The sequence below is a fragment of the Exserohilum turcica genome, assembly GCF_000359705.1.
Source record: "Exserohilum turcica Et28A unplaced genomic scaffold SETTUscaffold_11, whole genome shotgun sequence".
NCBI lineage: Eukaryota > Fungi > Ascomycota > Dothideomycetes > Pleosporales > Pleosporaceae > Exserohilum > Exserohilum turcicum.
In genome coordinates this window covers 939488-962239 of record NW_007359926.1, presented here as the reverse complement: position 1 = coordinate 962239, position 22752 = coordinate 939488, and the positions used below count along the sequence as shown (strand labels likewise).

General features: G+C 53.6%; 9 protein-coding genes across 9 annotated transcripts; 6 read left to right on the top strand and 3 right to left on the bottom strand.

Annotated features, from left to right (window-relative positions):
* Positions 1–419: 419 nt before the first annotated feature.
* On the top strand, positions 420–2150 carry SETTUDRAFT_145933 (uncharacterized protein; the record flags this gene model as incomplete). The annotated part of the gene is made up of 3 exons (XM_008023950.1): positions 420–1262; positions 1312–1700; positions 1752–2150. The coding sequence occupies 3 exons, from the start codon at positions 420–422 to the stop codon at positions 2071–2073; spliced, it is 1554 nt and encodes a 517-aa protein (XP_008022141.1). The 3' UTR covers positions 2074–2150.
* A 1682-nt stretch (positions 2151–3832) lies between these two features.
* Positions 3833–4164, top strand: SETTUDRAFT_60640 (uncharacterized protein; the record flags this gene model as incomplete). Its single annotated transcript, XM_008023748.1, has 2 exons — positions 3833–3977; positions 4037–4164. Coding segments are annotated over 2 exons (273 nt in total), but the record flags the coding sequence as incomplete, so codon positions are not given.
* A 3814-nt stretch (positions 4165–7978) lies between these two features.
* SETTUDRAFT_103562 (uncharacterized protein) lies at positions 7979–8416 on the top strand (the record flags this gene model as incomplete). The annotated part of the gene is made up of 2 exons (XM_008023949.1): positions 7979–8158; positions 8267–8416. The coding sequence occupies 2 exons, from the start codon at positions 7979–7981 to the stop codon at positions 8414–8416; spliced, it is 330 nt and encodes a 109-aa protein (XP_008022140.1).
* A 268-nt stretch (positions 8417–8684) lies between these two features.
* On the bottom strand, positions 8685–9452 carry SETTUDRAFT_36905 (uncharacterized protein; the record flags this gene model as incomplete). The annotated part of the gene is made up of 1 exon (XM_008023697.1): positions 8685–9452. The coding sequence occupies one exon, from the start codon at positions 9450–9452 to the stop codon at positions 8685–8687; it is 768 nt and encodes a 255-aa protein (XP_008021888.1).
* Positions 9453–10236: 784 nt separating this feature from the next.
* On the top strand, positions 10237–12615 carry SETTUDRAFT_167167 (uncharacterized protein). Its single transcript, XM_008023948.1, has 3 exons — positions 10237–11280; positions 11342–12003; positions 12060–12615. Exons 1-3 carry the CDS (start codon positions 10588–10590, stop codon positions 12187–12189), a joined length of 1485 nt encoding a protein of 494 aa, XP_008022139.1. The 5' UTR covers positions 10237–10587; the 3' UTR covers positions 12190–12615.
* Positions 12616–12828: 213 nt separating this feature from the next.
* On the top strand, positions 12829–15085 carry SETTUDRAFT_175346 (uncharacterized protein). Its single transcript, XM_008023947.1, has 6 exons — positions 12829–13280; positions 13350–13506; positions 13555–13664; positions 13713–14748; positions 14798–14915; positions 14963–15085. The coding sequence occupies exons 1-6, from the start codon at positions 12966–12968 to the stop codon at positions 15006–15008; spliced, it is 1782 nt and encodes a 593-aa protein (XP_008022138.1). The 5' UTR covers positions 12829–12965; the 3' UTR covers positions 15009–15085.
* A 180-nt stretch (positions 15086–15265) lies between these two features.
* On the bottom strand, positions 15266–17113 carry SETTUDRAFT_103261 (uncharacterized protein; the record flags this gene model as incomplete). The annotated part of the gene is made up of 3 exons (XM_008023946.1): positions 15266–16391; positions 16529–16664; positions 16774–17113. The coding sequence occupies 3 exons, from the start codon at positions 17111–17113 to the stop codon at positions 15266–15268; spliced, it is 1602 nt and encodes a 533-aa protein (XP_008022137.1).
* A 1072-nt stretch (positions 17114–18185) lies between these two features.
* Positions 18186–22159, bottom strand: SETTUDRAFT_145923 (uncharacterized protein). The gene is made up of 2 exons (XM_008023945.1): positions 21998–22159; positions 18186–21941 (listed from the first exon to the last, which is right to left on the bottom strand). The coding sequence occupies exons 1-2, from the start codon at positions 22065–22067 to the stop codon at positions 18367–18369; spliced, it is 3645 nt and encodes a 1214-aa protein (XP_008022136.1). The 5' UTR covers positions 22068–22159; the 3' UTR covers positions 18186–18366.
* A 288-nt stretch (positions 22160–22447) lies between these two features.
* On the top strand, positions 22448–22698 carry SETTUDRAFT_61625 (uncharacterized protein; the record flags this gene model as incomplete). Its single annotated transcript, XM_008023749.1, has 2 exons — positions 22448–22510; positions 22594–22698. Coding segments are annotated over 2 exons (168 nt in total), but the record flags the coding sequence as incomplete, so codon positions are not given.
* Positions 22699–22752: the final 54 nt, after the last annotated feature.

Sequence of the window (22752 nt, the reverse complement as noted above, 5' to 3'; positions counted from 1 at the left end):
CTTTGCCATGAAGGCGATTACAGTCCCACTTGTCAAGCCATCTCTTGACTCAGGCTAGCGTTACTCTGAAACCGATACCACAGCAAACACCTTATTGGCGAGGTAGCGCAGTACCTTCTACATGTGCCTTGTGAACAAGACAAAGTAAAGGCTCGGCAGGAATCTGACCTTGAAGATGATGTCTCGTGGACAGGAAAAAAAAACAAGGAAAAGAACTGGGCTAATGCGAAATGAAAGGGTAGATTCCTCCGCTAGCGTGCGGGGCGGAGAACTTAGAAGTAGACCCTGAAGATAGGTGATTAAATGCTGGTCACAAGACATCTTCAGACCTTCGGAGAGATACAACGCCAGGTCGTTTGGCGGGGCGCACGCGCTACATTCTAGGAACTCCTCCGACTTCAGCAGCGGGAAACCTCATAATGGACGACACGCACGGGACCCATCGCCTTGGAGAGGAGCCGCCTAAGCCGGACGCCACTGAGTCTGATCCGTTACTTGCACAGCAAGACGAGAGCCCTGCCACCCCACGAGCAGAGCAGCAAGTGCCAAAACAGCTCACTACTCGCCACGCATTTGCCGTCCTCGTCACCCTTCAAATAGGTTCGGGCATTTTCGCGTCGCCGGCCCAGGTCGACAGCAACGTACCTTCGCCTGGTGCTGCCCTCCTCGTCTGGGTTCTTGGTGGGCTGTTATCATGGGCAGGAGCTGCATCCTTTGCAGAATTAGGGGCTGCACTGCCACTGAATGGCGGAATGCAGGAATATCTGCGACACGTCTATGGCGATACCGCCGCATTCCTTATGGCCTGGGTCTACATTCTCGGCGTTAAGCCCTCGTCCATGGCCATCCAAAGCATCGTCATCGCCGAGTCTGTCGGCTCAGTTGTAACAGACTCGGGAAACTTGCCACCCGCCAGTATACTCAAGCTTATTGCTACCGTTGTATTTTTGGCAATGGTGTTGCTCAACTCAATCAACACCAAATTCACCCTGAGGTTGAGTGAATCATTTACCGTATTCAAATTATCTACGGTCAGTTTGGTCGTTCTGGGTGGAGTGATTGCTGTGATTGCCCACATGGTGAACCCGGCATCTCATCTCGCTGGATCCAGCGACTGGTATTCCAAGAACTGGTTCAGCTCAAGGCCGACCATCTCTGACGGCCAAACTCTCGATTGGGTATCCATGGGCACTTGGGATCGCTATGGACATTATTGCGCGGCTATTTATGGTGGACTATGGGCTTACGATGGGTGGGACAATGTAAGTTTACATGGGCTGCAGGCCAATTTGATTGACTAACATCGCCCAGGCCAATATGGTGGCGAGCGAGATTCGCGATCCTGGACATGCCCTTCCAAAAGCCATCAAGGCTGCTATGGTTGTAGTCCTCGCGTCTTTTGAACTGGTCAACATTGCCTACTACATCCTTGTGCCGTGGGACAAGGTGAGCAGCAACAACGCCGTCGCTGTTGCTGCTGGCACTGCTCTGTTCGGAAGACCTGCCGGCATTGTCATCACCATTCTTGTCGCTGTTTCCTGCGCCGGCTCAATCACCAGCAATGTGTTTTCAGTGGGAAGATTGACTATTGCTGCGTCGCAGCGGCATTACCTTCCGGCATTCTTCAGTCAAAGGGGCATGCCACTAAGGCAAAGAGCCGACCCTGATGGCACCTGGTCTTCCAGGTTGGATGCTCCAGTGTAAGATGTCCCGGCAATTCATCCATTCCGAAATTTGCTGACACAATACAGCTATGCCAATGTTCTGGCCCTGGTAGTCACTTTGATCTACATACTAACAGGCAGTTTCCGGGCGTTGCTGACATTTGTTGGCATGGCTGAGTGGGTCTTCTATGTTAGTACCGTCGTAGGGCTGCTCATCCTGCGTCGCCGAGATCCGCAGCTTGAGCGGCCCTATCGTCCCGCCATAGTTCTGCCAATCACTTTTGTCATCGTCGGGACCTTGGTGATTATACGATCTGCTATGTTCGCTCCGGCGCAGAGTGGAGTATTAGCGGGTCTACTGGTAGCCGGCGCCGTGGTCAGCAGGTTACGGAGCCGCCGGACCTCATGATGCTTCATGAATGGGGGTTAAACTCTCATCTGCAGCACAGCCGCAAGCTCTTGCCACCACTTTTGATGGTCTTGAGTAAGGAGAACTGCGTGATTCCACCAAGTTGGGCTCCAGACATGAAGTGTAATTAAACAGACTCTGCATGGTGTATGCAATGGCAACCTGCCAATAGCAATCCTGACACTATGCCCGCAATCCACTCATTGGGGTTGGACATGCTTGTTGCTGATGGACACAAGGCGCTAGTAAACAAGGGACCGTTTTGTCTCACGCGACAATGAACTGCAGCTCCCTGCATGTCAACCTCGCCCCTGCATAAATATTACTCTGGGCAATGCCATTCTGTGCGGGGTATCACAAACGCTATGTGCATTCATTCTGTCTTGTCTTTTGTCAATTGCCTATTTTGGGATGTGTCCGGTGTGTTGCATACCCGTCTCCGCGGTAATGGCATATCCATCAAGCCAGTGGCCCCAGCTCCTGTGCCTGTGCATCCCCGGCCGGTAAATCCCCTTGATTTTCCCAAAGTTCCAGGCAGAAATGGCCATGGCTAATACCGTGGTGAAGGGTTCAACAAACTCGTGTTTGTCAGGCGCCAGAGCGCTATAGCGACATGGCCATACGACGTCTGGTTAGCCCCGTCACTCTCATACGAGGACTGAATCTCCGCAGCTGTGGCGAAGCAGACAACCACACTAGACACTAGACTACGAAACATGTGCTCTCTTAGTACATCCACATCGTTCCTTGCAGGGATCATCGCAGATGCAGTTGCTGGGGCGTTCCTGGATTTGGACCTCATCCAGCTTCGCTTACCCGCTCGTCCCGATTCGCGCTCTTACTTTCAGGAGGCATGGTATGACCGGGCCGACTGGGAATCCCTTTGCAGATAGTCTGCTCATGCGGTTGTACGATACAGCCATTGGATAGCAGACGCACAGCCACTCTTCTTTCTTTACCTTTGTCTGCAGCTTACGCACGTCTGATCTACACATTTTGTAGCCTGTTTGCATCGGAGGACGCGAAGTTTGTTTGGAAGAAGTATCGTATATACGTCATCTCCTGACGCGGATCCAACTCTCTGGGCGACTTCATGTCTTATTTCTATTCACGGATACGTTGGATCGACACTGTCGACGACGAATTCGAGATGGCCGAGGAGGTTGTGCGTGCATCACATCTGCAAATTGTACAGCACAACGAGGCATCGTGCACTCAGCAGCTCGAGTGTCCACCGCCATTCATTCGGCAACCAAGTCGGTGCCTCGTTCATGGGACTGAATAAACCGCAAAAATCGTGCTATTCCTCTGCAAGAGTCATGGACTAGTTCGCTACGCGAGGATGCGGAACCACTAGGAAGCCGCAACATTGGCATGCAGCATCTAGACTGTTGCATGAGCGTGACTTCTGACATCTAGAATGCTCCGGGGACTAAGGCATGGCCGTGCAATTAAACGTACGAAGAAGATGCGTAAGTCGGACAGACGGCCGGGAAATTCTCGGCGGGGTGCTCACTTCACTGAGGGCGCGGTGGAGTTATCCGTCGAGCAAGAAGGTATAAAGAGAGGCATCAGTGGCCGTTTCAAAGTCGATCACCAACGCATCACTCTCTCTCAACATTCACTCACTTACCTCATACACACTCGTTATCTAATTAATCACACTCACTTAATACAAACTTCTCCTTCGACGACTCCAACGTCAATACCAACAAATAACATACCAACTATAATCAAAATGCGTTACAGCTACGCCGCCGTTGCCTTTGCCTCAGGAGCCTTTGCTGCTCCCCTCCTCTCCGGCTATGGAGGAGATTCCACCGTCTGCCCCAGCGGACTCTACAGCACCCCTCAGTGCTGTGCCACTGACATTCTTGGTGTTGCTGCTTTGAACTGCTACGCCCGTACGTCTTCCTTAGCTTACCTCTTGGACGAATGTTCAGTCATACTAACCATGTTCTAGCTTACACCGCTCCCACTGATGTGAACGATTTCAAGGCTGGGTGTGCTACCTCTGGTCAGCAGGCCAAGTGCTGTGTTCTCCCAATTGCTGGTCAGGATATTCTGTGCCAGGATGTTAGCCCAAGCGCGGGTGGATCCGGCTCTGGCGCTGGTGGTGATGGCAATGGCAATGGCTCCGGCAGTGGATCTGGCAATGGCTCCGGTTCTGGTGGCTCCGGCTCCGGTACTACTGGTGGCTCCGGCTCTGGTACTACTGGTGGCTCCGGCACTGGTGGCTCTGGTTCTGGTACTACCGGTGGTGGTGACAAGGGATCTGGCGATGGATCTGGCAGTGGTGACAAGGGATACGGCGGTGGATCTGGCAGTGGTGACAAGGGATACGGCGGTGGATCTGGCGCTGGTTACCCAACTGGTGGTGATGATACCATCAAGGGCTCTGGCACCGGCTCTGGCTCTGGCAGTGGATCGGGCTCCGGCTCCGGCTCTGGCTCCGGCTCTGGCTCCGGCTCTGGCAGTGGTTCTGGCTCCGGCTCTGGCTCTGGCTCTGGCAGCGGATCGGGCTCCGGCTCCGGCTCCGGCTCCGGCTCCGGCTCTGGCAATGGAAAGGGCGGAGCTGCCGAGGACTGCGACGAGTAAGGAAATTCAGTCATGGAAACGTAGATTTCAACGAGCATGGACTGTCTTGCCGGTCGGGAAGAGGCGAAAATGTTATGGTTCCAAGATATAGTCAATGTAATACTTGTCAATTTCATTTCCAGTCACCACACTGAACACTCACTTCCCCTATTGCAATCCTTTGATCTTCTTTTGCACCAACTTGTTCATCACGCCTGTGAATGATTATATCCTGATTACGACTCCACTATGCGCTTCATAACGACTGTAGTCGTGGATTCTTCAAATTGTGATTCACAGAGCATATCAACAGCCGTGAACGTGCTTTGGCTCATCTACTATGCGTAGATTACAATTTAGTAATGACCCACAATATAAAGTGAACATGACATGCCACTGACATGGTATGCCTTTCGGAACTGCCGGTCACCATGAAAAAAAACTCCACTCGGCCCATGCTTGCCAAATCTTAACACGAAGATGCGTCGTCGTCGATGAATAGGGGGGGGGGGGTTGAGGGGTTGAAAGTAAAAACGTCAACGACTTACGTATTTGCTGCAGTGCCCCAACACACGGTCGCAGAAGAGAAAACAGCATCATTGGACACATGGTACGACTGCTTTGAGTCATGTCGGGTGTGTGGAGCTTTCCAGATTGAGATTTACAACGGTCATGTCGGTCCTTTTGCCACATCAATCCAAGCACAAAATCCCGTTGCCTGGAAATAGACATGCAAAAAAAAACAAAAAAGTCATGTTTTACGTACTTGCGTACGATGCCTGCGTGAGATCTGTAGATCAGTGAACGAGTTAGGCAGCATGTTATGACGGTCCCTGAAGATCCCCCGTTTAGACACGAACGGCAATGAGAGCCTGTTGGTGATTGCATGGGCCTGACATTGGGATCGTCACGTCTGTTCATATTCTAGACCCGGAACCGGGGGGGGGGTTTGGCAGACTGCCGGGAATTCCAGGTACCAGCATCGTCGATGGGTTTTTCTCGCTTGGGCTGAAACGGCCAAGTTGCAGCGGGGAATGTTGGGGAAGTGGGCCTGACAAGCGGTGCGGGCCGGGGGACAAACTGGCAAGTTGGCGCACCGTTGGAAGCCGCTTGTACTGTAGCTCTTCACATCTACAGCCACTCTCGTCATTTTTTTTCATCTTCTTTCAAACTCAATTTGTGCCGTTGGTTCTTATCTGTCCAGGGGCGAATGGTTGTGGGACGCGAAACAACAGGTATTTGGGTATGGCTTGCGAGAAAACACTTGGGCTGTCAGCTCCGCCTGCTTGGCCCTGCTCACTGTCCTGACGTGATCCTTGGCAGGTACTAGCCTGCTTGAGCACAACAGCTAACTCAGAGAGGTAGTACTTCATGCGAAAGTTGGTGTGGCAGGCAGAGTTCCGAGGCAGCCGACGAAAGGGGTTGCATGGACTTGGTGAACAAGTCTTTGCCTCCGCCACCTTTAGCCCACCACAATTGAGCGCAGCCAGCAATCGGGTATCATCACATTCTTTTCAGCGTCGCCTGTTGGATTTGCAGGACATCTGGCTACGACGTCAATCGCTATGTTATTGCGACAGCCATGTTGTGGTCAGCATGTTTGTTTGTTTTACTACTCCTCGGCTTTCACCCACCATTCTTTGACAACTTCAGCTACTGCGTGCTATGTCTAATGCGCATGTTGGGTAATGCTATTGATATGGTGGGCTGCATATGGTTGATAAACTGAACATGCACCACCCTGATCAGCTACCAACGTTGGATCGGACCTGATGGCAGAGATGTCTCAATTTATTGTCCGGTTCAACATGGTTCTTCCGACGCGTCGGGTATTCAATGAGACTAACGCAGTTACCGCCTTCACGGTTTCGACATTATTAGCATCTCCGTGTGTCTTGAGCTAGCCATTAGTGTCTTTGCAATGTCAGTGTCGCTGATGATACCATACGAACAAGCCGCAATGTTCACGACTTGCTACGTAATGTTACTGGAGTACCCAAAGAGATGGATCGAATGTGTAGGGTTGTCAAAAAGTCGCTGTCACTGAGACGACACAGGGACTACTAGACAGCATATGCAAACGAAAGCACAGGAGTGCAGTATCCGAGACAGGGTCTATTGGAAAGTGCAAATGCCCAGAGAAAACCTGGGCTGGGTGAAATATGTGCGGGGTGGGCACATCACTCGCAAACCCCTGGAAAGTCTCGAGAAGTCCAAGAGTCTTCTTGCAGGGCGTTGTTTCTTGCCAATGGGTAAGCACTTCTTAGTTGCCAATACCGCGAGCTTGCCAAGTTGCAATTCATGCAGAGAAACACTGAACCGGAAATCTATGGATCTCACGCACACGGAAATAAGATAACCAGCACAATGATGTACCGAGCATCAGGATAAAATCGACGAGTAGCTATCCCAGCTTGGCAATACCAACAGCATATCTCGAAGCACAAGGTAGAGCTGGCATGCATCACTCAATGCCTAGGGATTTCGTTTCTGGTTGGTACTGATGAAGATGAGGGTGAGCAAACTGAGTACGAAGTGCGAGTGTTTGAAAGGCCAATTCACTTACTAATGAATAATACAATACTTGAAGCTCCTTGACGAGTTTTATCTAGACCTTGGCTAATCAAGGTTTTTGCTATTGCGTTACTTTCCTTGATCGAGATAGCTATTGCAGCATTACCGTACAGGAAAGAGTATGGAGAATTCATAGAAGAAGAAGAAGAAGAAGAAGAAGAAGAAGAAGAAGAAGAAGAAGAAGAAGAAGAAGAAGGAGTAAGTTGTATCAAGTGTTGGTTAGATGTGCAGTGTTGCAGTAGGAAGGGGAGTGGAAGCAGGAAGAATAGAGGAGAGGGAGAGAAAGAGAGAGAAAGAGAGAGAAAGAGAGAGAAAGAGAGAGACATAAAGAGAGAGTACATGTATTTGGTGTAAATCTCCTACTTAGCATCTCTATCTAGTATTTCAAAGCCAAATGCGCAAAGAGAAACCCATTTATTCTTTCTTTCTTTCTTAGAACCAAGATGGTTGAGTTTAAACTTGTAGTATAATGTTATTATTTCCCGGTTAATTTCCAAAAAAAACGATAAACTAGTCTTGTTCAAGCATTGCAATGTCAAAAATAAATCGTGGTCAGGTTACGTCGTTTTGCAGATGCAAAGTAGCGTTGCTAAAACAGGGCGATGGGACAAAGGCGGCATGATGTCATGACTTTTGGGTGGTGGATCAACATGATTTGGGTTGATGTTTGCAACCCACCAAGACTGTAATACTTACGTGGGCAACCATCTTGTATACAAAGACATTTGTATTGCCAAGCTACTCGTCATTGAGAATGACAAAATGCTGCACTCTCTGCAACACGGCGCGTGGCGTGCTGGTGCGATGCCAAGTGGACGCGACAGGGAAATGGCATTTTGTGTGTCCTGGGGCATGCTGGAAGGCGGTTTCAGGAGGGGTCGAAGATGCAAAGGGATTGAAGGATGAATATCCGTACTATCGATATGGTGGCATGGTATGTTTTTTTCTTCTTCTCTTCTTCTTCGCTTTGGTGAAAAGGGCGATGGAGATGGGGGATACTATGGTGTCAGTGGGGGAAAAAAAAAGCTGATGAGAGATGCAGTGGAAAGATAGGAGTGCCGATGGGCCGGTGAGCGCGAAGAAGCCGAAAAAGGTCAAGGAAAGACAACAGGCAGAAATGGGGGTTGGACGGGAGAGGGGTGGTGCAGAGGGTGGGGAGGGGCTCGATGGTGCAACAGAGGTTGCAGAATGAGAGGGGGGTGGTAAGAGTAGTGGTGGTGGGGTATATGAGGAGGGTAGTTTGCGGTTCGGGTTGTGTTATTAGTGTAGACAATCAGCTTGGTTTGGCGTGTGCACAGTCTGACGGGTCAAGGTTCGGCGGTGGTCGGATGCGGCGATGGATAAGGTTGAGGTGGTGTTGGTGCGGGCGAGGTGGCATGAGGCATTAGTGTGGCAGGTTGATGGTGCAGGTGGTCGAGCAGAAAAGGTGTTGCGATTGGGGGCATTATTGGGGAAGAAATCTATTCTTGAACAGGTGCACAGCCTGGTTGGACGAGGGAGAGGGAGCTTGGTGCGTCATGACGACGACGGTGAACAAGTCGTGAGCGTGAGTGTGAGCACTTGGACGGGACGGTAGGTCGTGTTGCTATTGTTAGCTCTTCATGCAGCGGGGCTCTGCCAGACCCCGGCGTGTGCACTTGTGCTTGGACGTGGGCACATGAGCGGGCCTCTCCATTGCCGGTGGCAGCTATCGCCAGGGCGGCGGGCGCGGGGGGGAGGCGTTGCGAGGACACGGTGTGTGCGATTGGCGTGGTGTTTTGCGATTGTGGGATTTTTGGGCCCGCGATGGCAGAGTGGTGGTGGTGGTGCAGCATAGGCATGGCCATGGGGAAGCCAAGGCGAGCAGGAAGCTGGGGTACTGCACGTCTGGGCCGAGGGTCGGGGGCAGGGGGCGCGGGCTGGCGCTGTGGACTTGTAGGTGTACAGCTTGCAGCATGGAAAAAGGGCCATGGACATGTTGGTGGACGTGGTGGCGGCGGCGGTCCGATGGTTGAGCCAACAGAGCGGTCCAACGTCAGCCACGGCGCGGGCGGGAGCAGCGACGTCGAGGGCGGCAGGCCGAAGTCGTGGGTTTTTGGCGAGGGGGTGCGTGTGTATGTGTATTTAGAAGTCGGCGGGCGGCGCCCACTGGCTGCAGGCGAAACGAGCTCCTTCGGCGGCCAAGGGCAGGTGGGCGCCAACGGGCTCTCGTAGACGCGGAGGCCAAACCGTGCCTCGACTAGGACCATGTAGCACGCTCGAATGAGGGCCGTGGCCAGCGCCCGCCCAAGATGAAACCACGTCGGGCGCGGGTGATAAAGGCGGGCGGCCTGCACTCTCAGCGCCTGCGGAAACACATGCACTCTTCTCAGTTGCCAGCCGTCTCTGCGTCGCTCGCGCTCGCTCTCCTGCTGCTCTTCCACTCGTTCCCTCGCGCCTCTCTCGCGCCTCGCTCGCCGTGCGTCTGCTTTTACTGTGTGCACACGCGTCCAATCAAGGCGTCGACGCTGCCTCCCGGCCTTTCCCAATCCGTCTAGCGGCCCTGGGCTGGGCGCACGCGCCTCGCTGTCCCTGCCAGGCGTCTCCGCCACCGTCGGCGTCCCGAGCCCCTCCAGCGCTCGTCTCTCGTGCTCGACTCTTGAAACCCAAACGACCCGCAGCCCCGACGTCTGTCCGTCGTGCGAGCAGCCTGCGTGTGCCTGTCGGTGCCTGTGCCTGTGTGTGCGTATCCTCGGGCTGCCGTCCTGCAGCCCCTCCTGCGCAAGCCAAAAAAAAAAGAGAAGGCCCTGCCCCTGCCCAGTCGCGCCTGCCGCCTGCCGCCTGCCGCGCGCCCGCACCTGGCAGCCGTAGTGGTAGCAGCAAGAAGCACCAAGCACCAGCACCAGCAGTCGCTCCCTCACTTGGGGCCCGCCAACGTCACTCGTGCCTAGACCCGCCTGCCCTGGCTCACCCTCGCCCTCGCCCTCGCCCTTCCTCCCCCCTCCACCTCCCCCCTCCACCCTCCACCCTCGACTCTCTTTTCACAAGAGCCTCCCCCCCCCTCTTGCCGCCCTCGCAACACACGGCTGCCACCACCTCTCGGCCTGACTGCAGCGACCCCCATTCTGTTGGGACCGAACTCCCTCAACCCAACCCACCTTCATCTCCCACCGCCGCCGCCGCCGCCGCCGCCGTTGCCCTCCACTTCCCCTCGTTATTCCCGCAAACCCACGCCGGCTGAGAGCTCCGTCCCTGGCCCCGCGCCCTGCTGGCTGCACCCTCCCCCAGCTGCACCAGCACACGCTCGCTTTCGCTCTCGCCCCGATCGAAACCCTCACCACTCGAGCCCGCCGCCATACGGCACCCCGAGCGCCAAGCGTGCTTCTGCGGCACAAGACTACGTAGATGCAGTCGTCCAACACCGGCCCTTCGCCGCAACCACAGCCAAACATGTCGGCCCCGGCGCCCCTCCTTCGACCACCCATCCCTGGCGCCCGCCCAGGACGACGAGGCCCGCCATCGCTCGGCCTCTCGATACCACCCTCGCCCAACCAACGCCCCGTCACCAATGACGCCAATGGAAACGCCCAGGCCCGCCCCCATCCCCCCAAGCTGAGCGTCGTGACCCCCATGGGCTCCAACAACGCTCCCCACGAAGGCAGACAGGTCCCGCGCGGCCTCCCCCCGCTGCAAATCGGCACAGGCCTGTCGGCATCCGGCTCGAGCGATGCAAGCGCACACTCGAGATCCGGCAGCTTTGGCGAAATGGCTGTAAATGGCTCGGCTTCTTCATACCACGCAGCATTGGGCTTTCCCGGCCTGCAGAAAGGCACCGATCCCATTTCGGCCATATCCCAAGGAGGCAGCGAGGGCGCTCCGTCCATGGAGCGTGCCAACAGCAGCCAGCCATTACCCGATCTAGACGCCCTGGCTGCCGAGAAGGGGCGCCCGTTGGAGGTGGACGATCTCGACGACGCAGCATGGCGAGCCGCAAGCGCAAAAGGATTGATAGAGGAAAAAGGCAGTCTAGGCGAGGGTGCCGGAGGTGCCGTCACCAAGTGTATGCTCAAGGGCGGAAAGACTACATTTGCCCTCAAGGTTTGCTTTTCCCCCCTTGTACTTTTTTTTTCTGTTTGCTGCGCTAACGTTTGTTTTGCAGATCATCACGACGAACCCCGATCCTGATGTCAAGAAGCAAATTGTACGAGAGCTATCCTTCAACAAGAACTGTGCCAGCGACCACATCTGCCGCTACTATGGCGCCTTCATGGACGACAGCACAGGAACAATCAGCATTGCCATGGAATTTTGCGAGGGTGGGTCGCTAGACGCCGTATATCGCGAGGTCAAGAAGCTTGGAGGCCGAACCGGCGAAAAGGTGCTTGGCAAGGTTGCCGAGGGCGTGCTCAACGGCCTGACATACCTCCACTCTCATCGCATCATCCACCGAGACATCAAGCCCAGCAACATTCTACTGTGCCGAAACGGCCAGGTCAAACTATGTGATTTTGGCGTGTCTGGCGAGTTTGGAACAAAGGGCGACGCAAACACGTTTATCGGAACCTCCTACTACATGGCCCCAGAGCGCATCACTGGACAGAGCTACACCATCACGAGTGACGTGTGGAGCTTAGGCGTGACGCTGCTGGAAGTCGCCCAACACCGCTTCCCCTTCCCGGCCGACGGAACAGAAATGAACCCCCGCGCCGGCTTGATTGATTTGCTCACATACATTGTGCGCCAACCCATTCCCAAGCTAAAAGACGAGCCTGAAAACGGCATCAAATGGACAGAGAACTTCAAGTACTTTATCGAGTGCTGGTACGTACTTGTTGATTCTACCAGTGATTTCGCCCGTGCTAACAACATGCCCACAGTCTTGAGAAAGAGTGCCCTCGAAGAGCCACGCCTTGGCGGATGCTCGAGCATCCCTGGATGGTTGAGATGAAATCCAAAAAGGTCAACATGGCGCACTTCCTGAAGCAAGTTTGGGACTGGAAGGATTAAGCCCACCTTGTACCACCATTTTACATTCGGCTTACCATGACTTTGTCTTCATCTTGTGCTGCAGCGTGCTCAAAGGCACCGCCGGTTGACACAAAGCCAACACGCAGCTTCTTTTGTACCTTCGTTTCATATGTCAAGTCGCGTGCTGGGCATGAGGCTTCAGGCTCCAGACATACAATACTCTTGATTTGGCGCGGGAAGCGGCCCTCTTCGCAGTGGGCACATACCACGCTAGGGTTATGCGACATGGACGGGGGTTTCATATTGGAAGCCTTTACCAAGTCTCCAAGGCATGGACAATTGGAAAACTAATTGGGTGGTTGCGCTGGAGTCGACTCCATTAGCATTGAAGGCGTCTGAGCACTTCAGGTTTGCATATAGCAGGCGGCACTTGAGGAAAACTTGAATCTAGACACAGTAAATTGTCACAATGATATTCCAAATATAGCTTGATTGCGTCAAGTTGGTAGCCTCCAGGGCGCAGACCCAATCGAGATTAGCGCCACATCCGGTCCGACGCCCCTCCGACAGCTGCCCTCGACGCTTGGAGTCATACCAAATAATTTACGCCGCAACCGCTGCAAAGGCAATTGGGCGCTTCACAGAACCCCCCCCCCCCCCAAAGTCTTGTTTGCACGCATTCTCGCCAGACAACCACCGCGAAACCTCTGCGAGCAGCCGGCTCTTCACAATATCCACGAGTCGCTCCGCGCGCGCCCGTCTACCCCTCCAACTACCCCTCCATCCACACAAGACCGCCTTTGAAGCCGCCCACCATGCCGACTATTGCTGTCGACAAGGCCGCTCTCTTCAAGGAGCTAGGCCGGACGTATACGACGCAAGAGTTTGACGAGCTATGTTTCGAGTTCGGCATCGAGTTGGACGAGGACACGAGCGAAAGTACAAAGCCCGAAGACCTGGCGCAACCACCACAGCTCAAGATTGAGATACCGGCCAACCGTTACGACATGCTGTGCTTTGAGGGTATTGCGATGAACTTGAAAGTCTTCTTGGAACAACAAAAGCTGCCCAAGTGGAGTTTGGCGCCGCCCAAGAGCGGAGAGTTGGAGGTTCTGGATATCAAGCCTGAGGTATGTTGGACCTAGGGTCCTAGGACTCATGGCTACATACCGAGAAACATCCAAGCTAAACTTGCATAGACCAAGCAAATACGAGAGCTCTGTTCAGGTGTCATCCTACGCGGTATTACCTTTGCCAAAGAACGCTACGACTCCTTCATCGCCCTGCAAGACAAGCTACATGCGAATTTGGCGCGCCAGCGGACGCTTGTATCGATAGGAACCCATGACCTCGACAGTATGTTACACAAATATGGCATAGCATACAGCGGCTAATGCAAGGCAGCAATCAAGGGCCCCTTTTCATACGAGGCGCTACCACCAGAGCAGATCAAGTTCGTCCCCTTGAATCAGGAAAAGGAAATGAATGGCAAGGAGCTCATGGACTTCTATGAAGTAAGTCTCTCAATCAACTCTGTAAACATTGTCTCTGACATCAACCAGAAAGACAAGCATCTCGGACGTTTCCTGCACATCATTCGCGACTCGCCCGTATACCCAGTCATTTACGACTCAAATCGAACCGTTCTCTCACTACCTCCCATTATCAACGGCAACCACAGCAAGATCACCTTGGACACAAAGAACGTGCTCATCGAAATTACTGCAACCGACAAGACCAAGGTCGAGATTGTCAACCACATGCTCGTAGCCATGTTCGCCGGATACGCCGAATCGATAGAAGCCATCAAGATTAATTCACCACACAACGGCGAGTCACGAGAATCGCCAGACCTGTCGCCGAGGGAGATGCAGGCCGAGGTTGACTACCTGAACCAGGTCACTGGCTTGGACCTATCGCCCGAAGAAATCTGCAAGCTATTGTCGCGAATGGGCCACGACGTTTCACCTTCAAAATCTGACAAGAACATGCTTGATGTTTCAGTCCCAATCACCCGAGCGGACATTCTGCACCAGGCCGACATCATGGAGGATTACGCCATCGCATATGGTTTCAACAAGCTCCCGAGAGTATACCCGAACAAGACGGCCGCCGTTTCAGCACCATTGCCCATCAACAAGCTCGGTGATATTGTACGGATAGAATCGGCCAGTGCGGGGTGGACAGAGGTTCTGCCTCTCATTCTCTGCTCACACGAGGAGAACTTTGAGTGGCTGAACCGGAAAGATGATGGAAAGACGGCAGTGAAGCTCGCAAACCCCAAGACAGCCGAGTACCAGCTCGTGCGGACGTCGCTGTTGCCCGGTCTTCTGAAGACTATCAACTCCAACAAGCATCACTCGGTCCCAATGAAGATCTTCGAGGTCAGCGATGTTGGTCTTGTCGACTTGGAGCAGGAGAGGAAGAGCAGGAACGAGCGACACTTTGCAGCGGCGTACATGGGCAAGACGAGCGGTTTCGAACAGGTGCACGGTCTGCTGGACAGGCTCATGCTCATGCTTCGATCTGCTTTCTTGACGCGGGAAGACGGTTTGAAGAACGAGCAGCTCCAGGGCTACTGGATTGAAGAGGTGGATGGTAAGTGCCGGTCCAGGGTTACGATTTGAATTTAGGCTGACCTATCTAGACCCTACTTTCCTTGCTGGCCATGCAGCAGCCATTAAGCTCAATCTGGGTGGTAAGAACCACACCATTGGCGTCTTTGGCATTCTGCACCCTAGTGTGCTGCAAAAGTTTGAGCTGCCGTAAGTTCTGAGGTACTCGATTCAAGTATTGTCCTAACAACGAGTAGATACCCCGTCAGCACAGTCGAGTTCAATCTTGAGGTCTTTTTGTAAGGCGTAGCATACCTGCTCATGTGGGAAATACCCAGGCAGTAGACAAAATCAAATAACGAGATGGTCGCTACTCTTGCCATGAACGTGTTCCTACCTGAGTGATGAGTTCGAGTTGGAATTTGGTCAAGGTGATGTATCAAAAAGGGGTCTTTACCATTTTTCTATGAGTGATTTCGACATGCGAACGTCACGGATTCACAACGCAGTAAAGTATGCTCTCCAATATATCCCAGTCGATCCCCCATCACAACCCACTACTACCTACACTCCCAACTCTCAGGCTTCTTATAATCGCCCCCGACATACGTGTTCCTCGCCGGATACATGCAGTGTCTGCGCGTAAAATCCACGCCCGCCTCGACGGAATCATTCACAAACTTTGTCCCTTCCACATACTCTGGCGCCACGCCATGCTCAACCCACCGCACCAACGCAGCAAGAAGATTATACGGCGCCTCAAACGGGACTCCCTGTTGCGCTGCATTCCCGCCCTGTCCCAGGACCCACGCCCCTGGCCCCCCGGAGCAATGAAACATGCCCGAGATCCTGAAGAGACGGACCCAGCGCTGCATATCCGCGTACGTTCTCCTTCTCGCACCCCGTAGATGCTCGTAAAACGCATTCGTGCTAAAGGCCGAAATCTGGTTATCCTGCTGTCCGTGGTACACGAGCGCCTTGCCGCCTCGCCTTTCAAACGCCGGTAGCGCTGCGGGATACGTGCGCATGCCGGCTGGATTGAGGCGCTCGGCCGCGTGCGCATCTGCGTAGCTGTATGTGGCGGGATCCCAGGCGGGATTGCCGTGCACCACGTACTTGAACCAGTCTGCGCTTGCGGGGAACGGCGCGCCGGCATAGATGCGGTCGACGGCGCGGATCTCGCTGCCGGGTTGCATGGCGGGGTAGATGGGGGCGCCAGACGGATACGTGTAGGGACTGAATATGGCGAGGAGCTGGTGGATTTGGTTTGTATTTAGGCATTTTTCCGGCTGTGTCTGTGTGGAAGTGTTGCTGCAGTGGAGTGGCCACGGATCAAAGTTGCATAGCGAGGGGTCCTCGATAACCCCATCTTGCACTTTATCAAGCAAGTCGCATTGGCGCAGGATTTCATCGTGGATCCACGTCTGCCATGCCGTTGGCGGGATGAAGTCGGGGCTGCTGGGCGGTCCTGTAATGGTGAAGAAGCGCGCGCGCCATGCGACTAGCGCGTTGAAATTCACAGCTGGGGCGCCCGCCAGGATGCCGTCAAAGTCTGCGGGGAACCTGGATGCGGATTTTATGCCTTGGCGCCCGCCGAGGGAACAGCCCATGTAGTAGGATTTGCGGTGCGGTTGGTGGTAGAAATTGGTGGTTGGGGTTTTGCCGGTTTCGACGCTCGTGTGGAGGCTGGGAGGTGGGAGGAGAGTTAGTTCGTTTACTTTTCTGCTACTTGCTTTCTGGTGGGAGATGCGAGTGCTGTTTTGTTCTTGGAGAAGAAGAAGGAGAGGTGGTGATATACAAGGAAACATGTGTGTGTGACTTACGATCGCCATGCAAAATCAACCACCGTCTCAGCGTTATTTAGAAACGGCTTGCCCGTCGTGCCGTTATGGCCGTTGTTGGTGCCAACAGTGGCAAACCCATTCTGAGCTCCGTATGCAATGTCTTCGTACTTGATACCTGTTTTTTTTTTGTTTAATTCCTCAATCATCAGGATCGTCGTATCACTTCTTCATCGCGGACCAGGTCGAAGTGTGTTTCCACACAATCAACTTACGAACTCACGTACATCCATCAACGCCTCCGTTGCCTGTTGCAAGGAACCGGCCAGACCAGTCCTCTGGCAACCACGCTTCAAACGTTATCTTCGAAGTCGGTGAAGTGGTAATCTCAAGCGCTATGCGACACAGGTCCACCGAAACAACCTGGCTCGCCCGATTGCAGCTCGCATCGTTATCCGGAAACGTCAGATTCGTGCCCGCAGCAACATGCTGAAGCACATTCAGCGTAGCGTTTTCCGAATATTCTTGCGGCTGGAACGCAAGACATCGTTCACGGAACGCATCTGATGAAGTCGCAGCGATGCGTGCTAGGGGCAGCAGCAGCAACAACAGAAAGGCCCTTTGCATCTGCAAGTTGGCGTAGTGATACATATTGACCGAAGCAAGAAACTGGCAGCCGTGAACGCTCGTGACACCCAAGCACTACTATCTATATACCCTGCGGCTTTCGAAACGCCACTCCTTTCCCCGCGCTGGGCTACCCCATCTAAAGTGGGGTCGATGGTGTGTTCGTCGTGCAGATTGCGGAGGAGCTGGCGCCGAAGTTATTCCCGAATAGTGGAAGTATCCAGCGCATGGGTTGATCACGTTGTTGGCAAAAAATCAAGGGAAAAAAAGGAAGATCGTCCCCCCTAACATCCATTGTAGGAATGGGCCGGCATGGCATGTATGCGAAGCAGACACGGACGAAAAGGAAGCTGAGAGCGAGGAGAGTTGAAGAAATGACTAGTGGCAAAGCAGAAAATTCAGGCTAAGATCAGACAGATTTGAAGGAGTAGAGAACAAGATTTCCACGTTTAGTGCTAAAGCTCTGGAGATCGGGTGGTTGCGAAATTGAATGACGCTCTTGAATCGTAGTCTGAGGTGTAGGTTGTTGGGATATGCACGCTGCTTTTGCGAGGCTCTTTGGTTCTGGGTTGGCGAGGCGGGCGAAGCGAGACGCTAGACTAAAAGAGGCTGTGACGGCAAGAGTTGGCGGGTTGACAGCACGAGTCGATACCAGGAGTTAACAGCATAGCAAAAGCTTGACACCAAAAGTTCGACATCAGAAGCCAACACTACAGGCTTGACGGCGAAAGCTTGACATAAGCTGACACCAGCATGAGTTAACACTAGCATAAGTCGACACCAGACGTCAACACCAAAAGCCAACGAACTGGTTTTCGCCCTGATGCTGGTCAGTGTCACACGTACATTCTCATGTCACTAACGTACTATGTAAAGCCTGACGTGAGGAAGTCTGTTAATATCATGTCGTATATCTCTCGCCAAATGCCACCGAGACCTTCACTTATCCTGTGTTAAATGTACAAGCACAAGGCCATCATCCAAAACATGCTGCGATCCAAATCATACGATATATATACCATCATGTAGACTATACTGCCTAGCTTTTTCAAAAGGAAACTAAAAAAATGGTGGGGGGTATCCTGACACACATCAAGTCCGTATACAAGTGCTAACCAGACGCCACGCGCAATGCAACCTGCAGATAGAAGCATCAACAAGACTACGCGTCACCAACAATGCTTCATCGTCATCGCCCTCGGTAGTATCCAAAGAGAGCTGAATAAAAGGGAACGGAAGGGGAAAGAAAAGCATCAACCCATTTGACTGACATCTCCAAATTCCACTCTCGGTCGACCAACACCAGCACCAACACCGCCTCTCGCTCGTCCTCTATTCCTCGCACTACTACCAATAGCAACACTTCCTCCAAATCCACCTTCTCTCAGCCTCCGCTCAAAACTTGTCACGCCGCCCACATCGCCAAAGGCACCGGGTGCTGAGCTTCGCACGGGCGGCGCACTCATGCTGCCTATCCGTGGGGTACTCCTTTCTCGCTCAAGGACGGATCCTAGGGGCCGGCGTATGGGACTGAGAACACGCTGCTTCTCGGGACTAGCGGGAAGCTCGGGGTGTTTGGCACGTGCTACACTGCGTTTTGATGGCGTTTTCAGGTATCCGGGCTTGCTTGCTGTGGGTGGCATGGGCGTTCCTGTCCAAAAGGTTGACTGGGCGCCGTCTCCGAAGTCTAGCTCAGACTCGTCGTCTTCAACGATGGTCGTGGGCGGAGGGCGGAGGACAGGATCTGGCTGTGAATATGTGTTTGTGCGGCGGAGGATGGAGCCCAGTGGACGCGCCGAAGATGGCGTTGGGGCCTGGGCATATGGATTAGGTGTGAAAACTGGCTGTCGCGGAGGCCGCTCTGGTGTGAGGGAAAGCGAGAGGTCAAGATCAAGGTCGTTGTTCAGACCCAAAGCATCCCCGTCGAAAGCTGTCCAGGCTTCCAGACGTTGCGCTTCGTCAACCGGCCCCAACCCTCTCTGTCCATTTTGGGTTTTGCTCTCAATATTGGTCAGATCACCACCGCCTTCATTGTCATCATTCGTTCTCCGTCCTCTCGACCTACGGTTAGGCGTAGGACTTGCAGACCGTTGAGCGGATCGCTCCGCAGCTCGCTCCACCCAAAAGCGAACCATAGCCCTGGTATGCTTTTCAAAGTTGCGTTTGAACAGAGCTCTCGCATTATCTTCTTGTCTCTTGAAATTCCAAAGACGCCACCCCATCTTCTTGAGGGCGCCTGCAGCGGCAATCTCAGTGCTTTCTTGCCGAAGAGCAATGGCTTGGCCCTCTAGTATGCGAATATCATCCAAGCGCTGGGACCATATGTTCAGATACGTAGAAGAGATCTTGAAGGCGTGGAGATTGACTGCCTGAGCATCCTGCTGACGGAGAACAAGCGTGCGATCGTGCCATTGATGCAGAATTGCTGCACTGGCTTGCATTGTGCGGTTGTGTTGAATGCCGTTTGCTCTTTGGTTCAACTCCGCAATATGGGCCGACTTGTCCCGCCAATGCCCAAACACCCTTCGCACAAGATTTGTCTTGACCGTTCTACGGACTTGGGAGTACGTCTCGCGTCGGCGGTTGCGGCGCGCAAGCTGCGTGGCTTCGCTCCAGGTCTTTAAAGTATGTTTGCAAAGAACGTAAAAGCGGGCATCTGCCGACCATTGATTCAGCTGCTGAAAATGCGCTTGCCGCTCCTTGAGCTTGTCAAAGGTGCGTTCTTTCAGCTTTTGCTGATACTCTGCTAGTATCGCAAACTGCTCAGCTCTTCTCTCCGCAGTGATGGCTTCCATCTTTCGTAAACATGTGCGCAACAGCTGCGCACGCTTAAATTGGGCGAACCGCCTTTCGGCTGCATCGAGGGTGTTGGCACGCTGGTTCGTCTTTGTGACCCAGGATAAGAAGGTCGACTCCTTGAGCTGTCGGTCATGAACACGTTGGAACAAAGATACTCTAGATGCCAGAGTCCACTTGTACAAACATTCGATGATGAGGCGGTCATTGATACGCTCTTCAAGCGCCTTGATGCGCAGTCTATCGTTCCAGGCAGTGTACGTGTTACGCAAAAGTCGCAGGCGATCGACGTTACGGGCGCGGCGTGATAATTGAGCGCCTCTACGCCATTCCTGGAAAACGGAAACCAGCAAACGGTTGTTGACGCGTGTCTGGAATTGACGGAATTGCGGTTGGAGTTGCGCTTGTTTCTGCAGCGTATGCAACGCCGTTCGAAGTAGGCTGGTGCGTCGGAACTCGTCTGCTTGAGATTGGAGGGTTTGGGCGGCCTCAGACTTCTGCTGCCATGTTTGGAATGTCTTTCGCAATAGCATCCCGTCTCGTCTGTCAGTAGCCCATACACCCCGCTCTCTCATGATTTCCACTATCTCCCGCCACTTTTGCAGTGTAGTCCTTGCGGTCCGTTTATCATGCCAATTTGAAGCACCCCTGTTAAGATACTCCATGTTCAAAGCATCCCACGTGTGCCTTACAATCTTGTCTTCGTAGTGCGAAACCGCAAATTGCTCAGCGTCACGTATCGCTGCGGTACGTGTGCGCCATTTGGAGAGGAACTTTGCCAGAGCAAAATGCTGGATTTTTAGCTCATTAACTGCAGTAATCTCGCGCCAGCCATTGAAAAACCGCGTGCGCAAGATATGGCGCCGCGCAACTGAGGTGCGCTGGACCTCGTCTTCGGCACATTTCGCCCAGTGTGTGAAGGCTTTGGTGAGCAGAAACAGGTTACGAGCCTTCTCTGCTCTGGTTTCTAACCGATCAAAAAAGCGGTTCGTCTCTCGGCTGGATCGCCTGACAAGCGCAGTGTCGCGCAGTTGCAAAAGGGAGGCTTTGAGCAGAATGCGGCGCTCAAACTCAACAGCTGCCCGCTCCATGTCTTCTCGCATGATTATGCGGTCTTGCGCCCGACGGCGCCACCTCCATATGCATTCTCTGGTTAGTCGATGAAGCCGTTGTTGTTCAAAGGTTTCAGCATCATCCATCAGTCGCGTATCGGAGGGTCGAAATGGTTCGAAAACATATGGCCTTTGCTGCTGCGGTTGCTGGAGTGGTTGGTAAGGCCCATCGGGTATGGGCGCATTCACACCTGGTATTTGGACTTTGGCAAGATCGAGGCTGGCGGTGTGGTCGGTGAAACTGTCGTCGTCTGCATCGTCGATACCGGCCTTGTACGGCGCCGGTTGTCCGCCTCTTCTTATCTGCAGACTGCCGCGGCTAGAGACGGAAGCGCTGCGCTTATGAGCTGGTTGCTGTGGTCCAGAGGTCGCGCGTCGAGGCGCAATGCCATTGATCCTATGGCGTATGGGAAGTCCTGCTTGATGATAGGAATGCGCTTCTGTGTCGGATGTGGCCCGACGCCTGTTCGAGTTATTACCGTGGTCGTCCGGGGCGCCTTGTTGCGGTGCTCTAGCCGGGCGCACAGCAAGGTCACCGTGGTCGGTCCCAGCAACCTTGTCGGCGGTCCCGTCGAGGAACGAGTCGAAGCTGCCTGTCCTTGTATACCGGCCTAGGCTTGGCTGTGCCTCTCTACGCGTCGCATCTGGGTCAACTGCAGGTTCGGCATCCTCGGCGTCCTCACCCCATCCCACGGTAATCTCAAAATAATCCCTGAGCACGCGCTGGAAGCGCGTCAAGAAGTCTTCCCCCTCTCGCTCATGATGTTGTAGACGGGCCAAAAAGCGATAGAGGATGGCGCTGTCCTTGGGCTCTAGATGGTGGTCCTCGACGTGTTTGTCGCATGCATCGAAGATGGCGCGCGAAGTCTTGTCCTGCGACTGGTTCGCCTTGTATATAATATCATATAGGGTTTCGACGACTGCGAGAACATTAGCACAGGGACAGCAGCAGCAGGATGAAAGAAGCCAGCAGTACCTTCATTGGGTAAGTCATCCCTAGTCAGGTCCTTCGGGTCACGTCCATTTTGTCTCATGGAGGGTAGCATTCGTGCACGCGACTCGGTCGTCTCCGGCGCGTTCGCGACAACATGGAAGTAGCTGCTGGGCTCGGGAAGAGTGTGAGCGGCGAGAAGGCGGCATGCGGTGCAGTCGCAGTGAAGATGAGGCTCGCGCGCAACTATTAAGCATTATAGGATGTATCGATGGATGGGTGACGGGGACCCGTTGCGCCCGCTTGCGTGAGAGCAACGCGCTTGGTTACGCGGGTGGTTGGCCGCCCGTTCTTACAGCGACAGCGCCAAGACTTAGTCTGGTGGACCCTGACATTGACCTCATCAACGTCAACCGCCACATGCTCAAAACATTCCACACGCTTGCATCCGTTCCAAATTTAGGCCTTGGATAGTCGTCTAAAATTTGCGCCAAAATGCCAGGTCGAACTCGTCCCATCGATAAGCTTGCCACCGCAGCTGCAAAATGTTCAAAAGAAGTACGCACGCCACTTAGTCCCTTGCCCGCCTCCCAAACTTTTGCACATCACACTTTGAACCAGTTTCTAACTTGCACCACCAGAGCTCAGTATACGGCAAGTGCATTTTTGCAGACTACGGCAATGTGCACAAAGACATGTGTGTCAATGAGTTTATGAAGCTTAAAGAATGCTACCTGGTAGAGCCATCTCTAATCGCGGGGTCATTTACACATTGCTAATGCTTGGATCAGAAGGCGTAT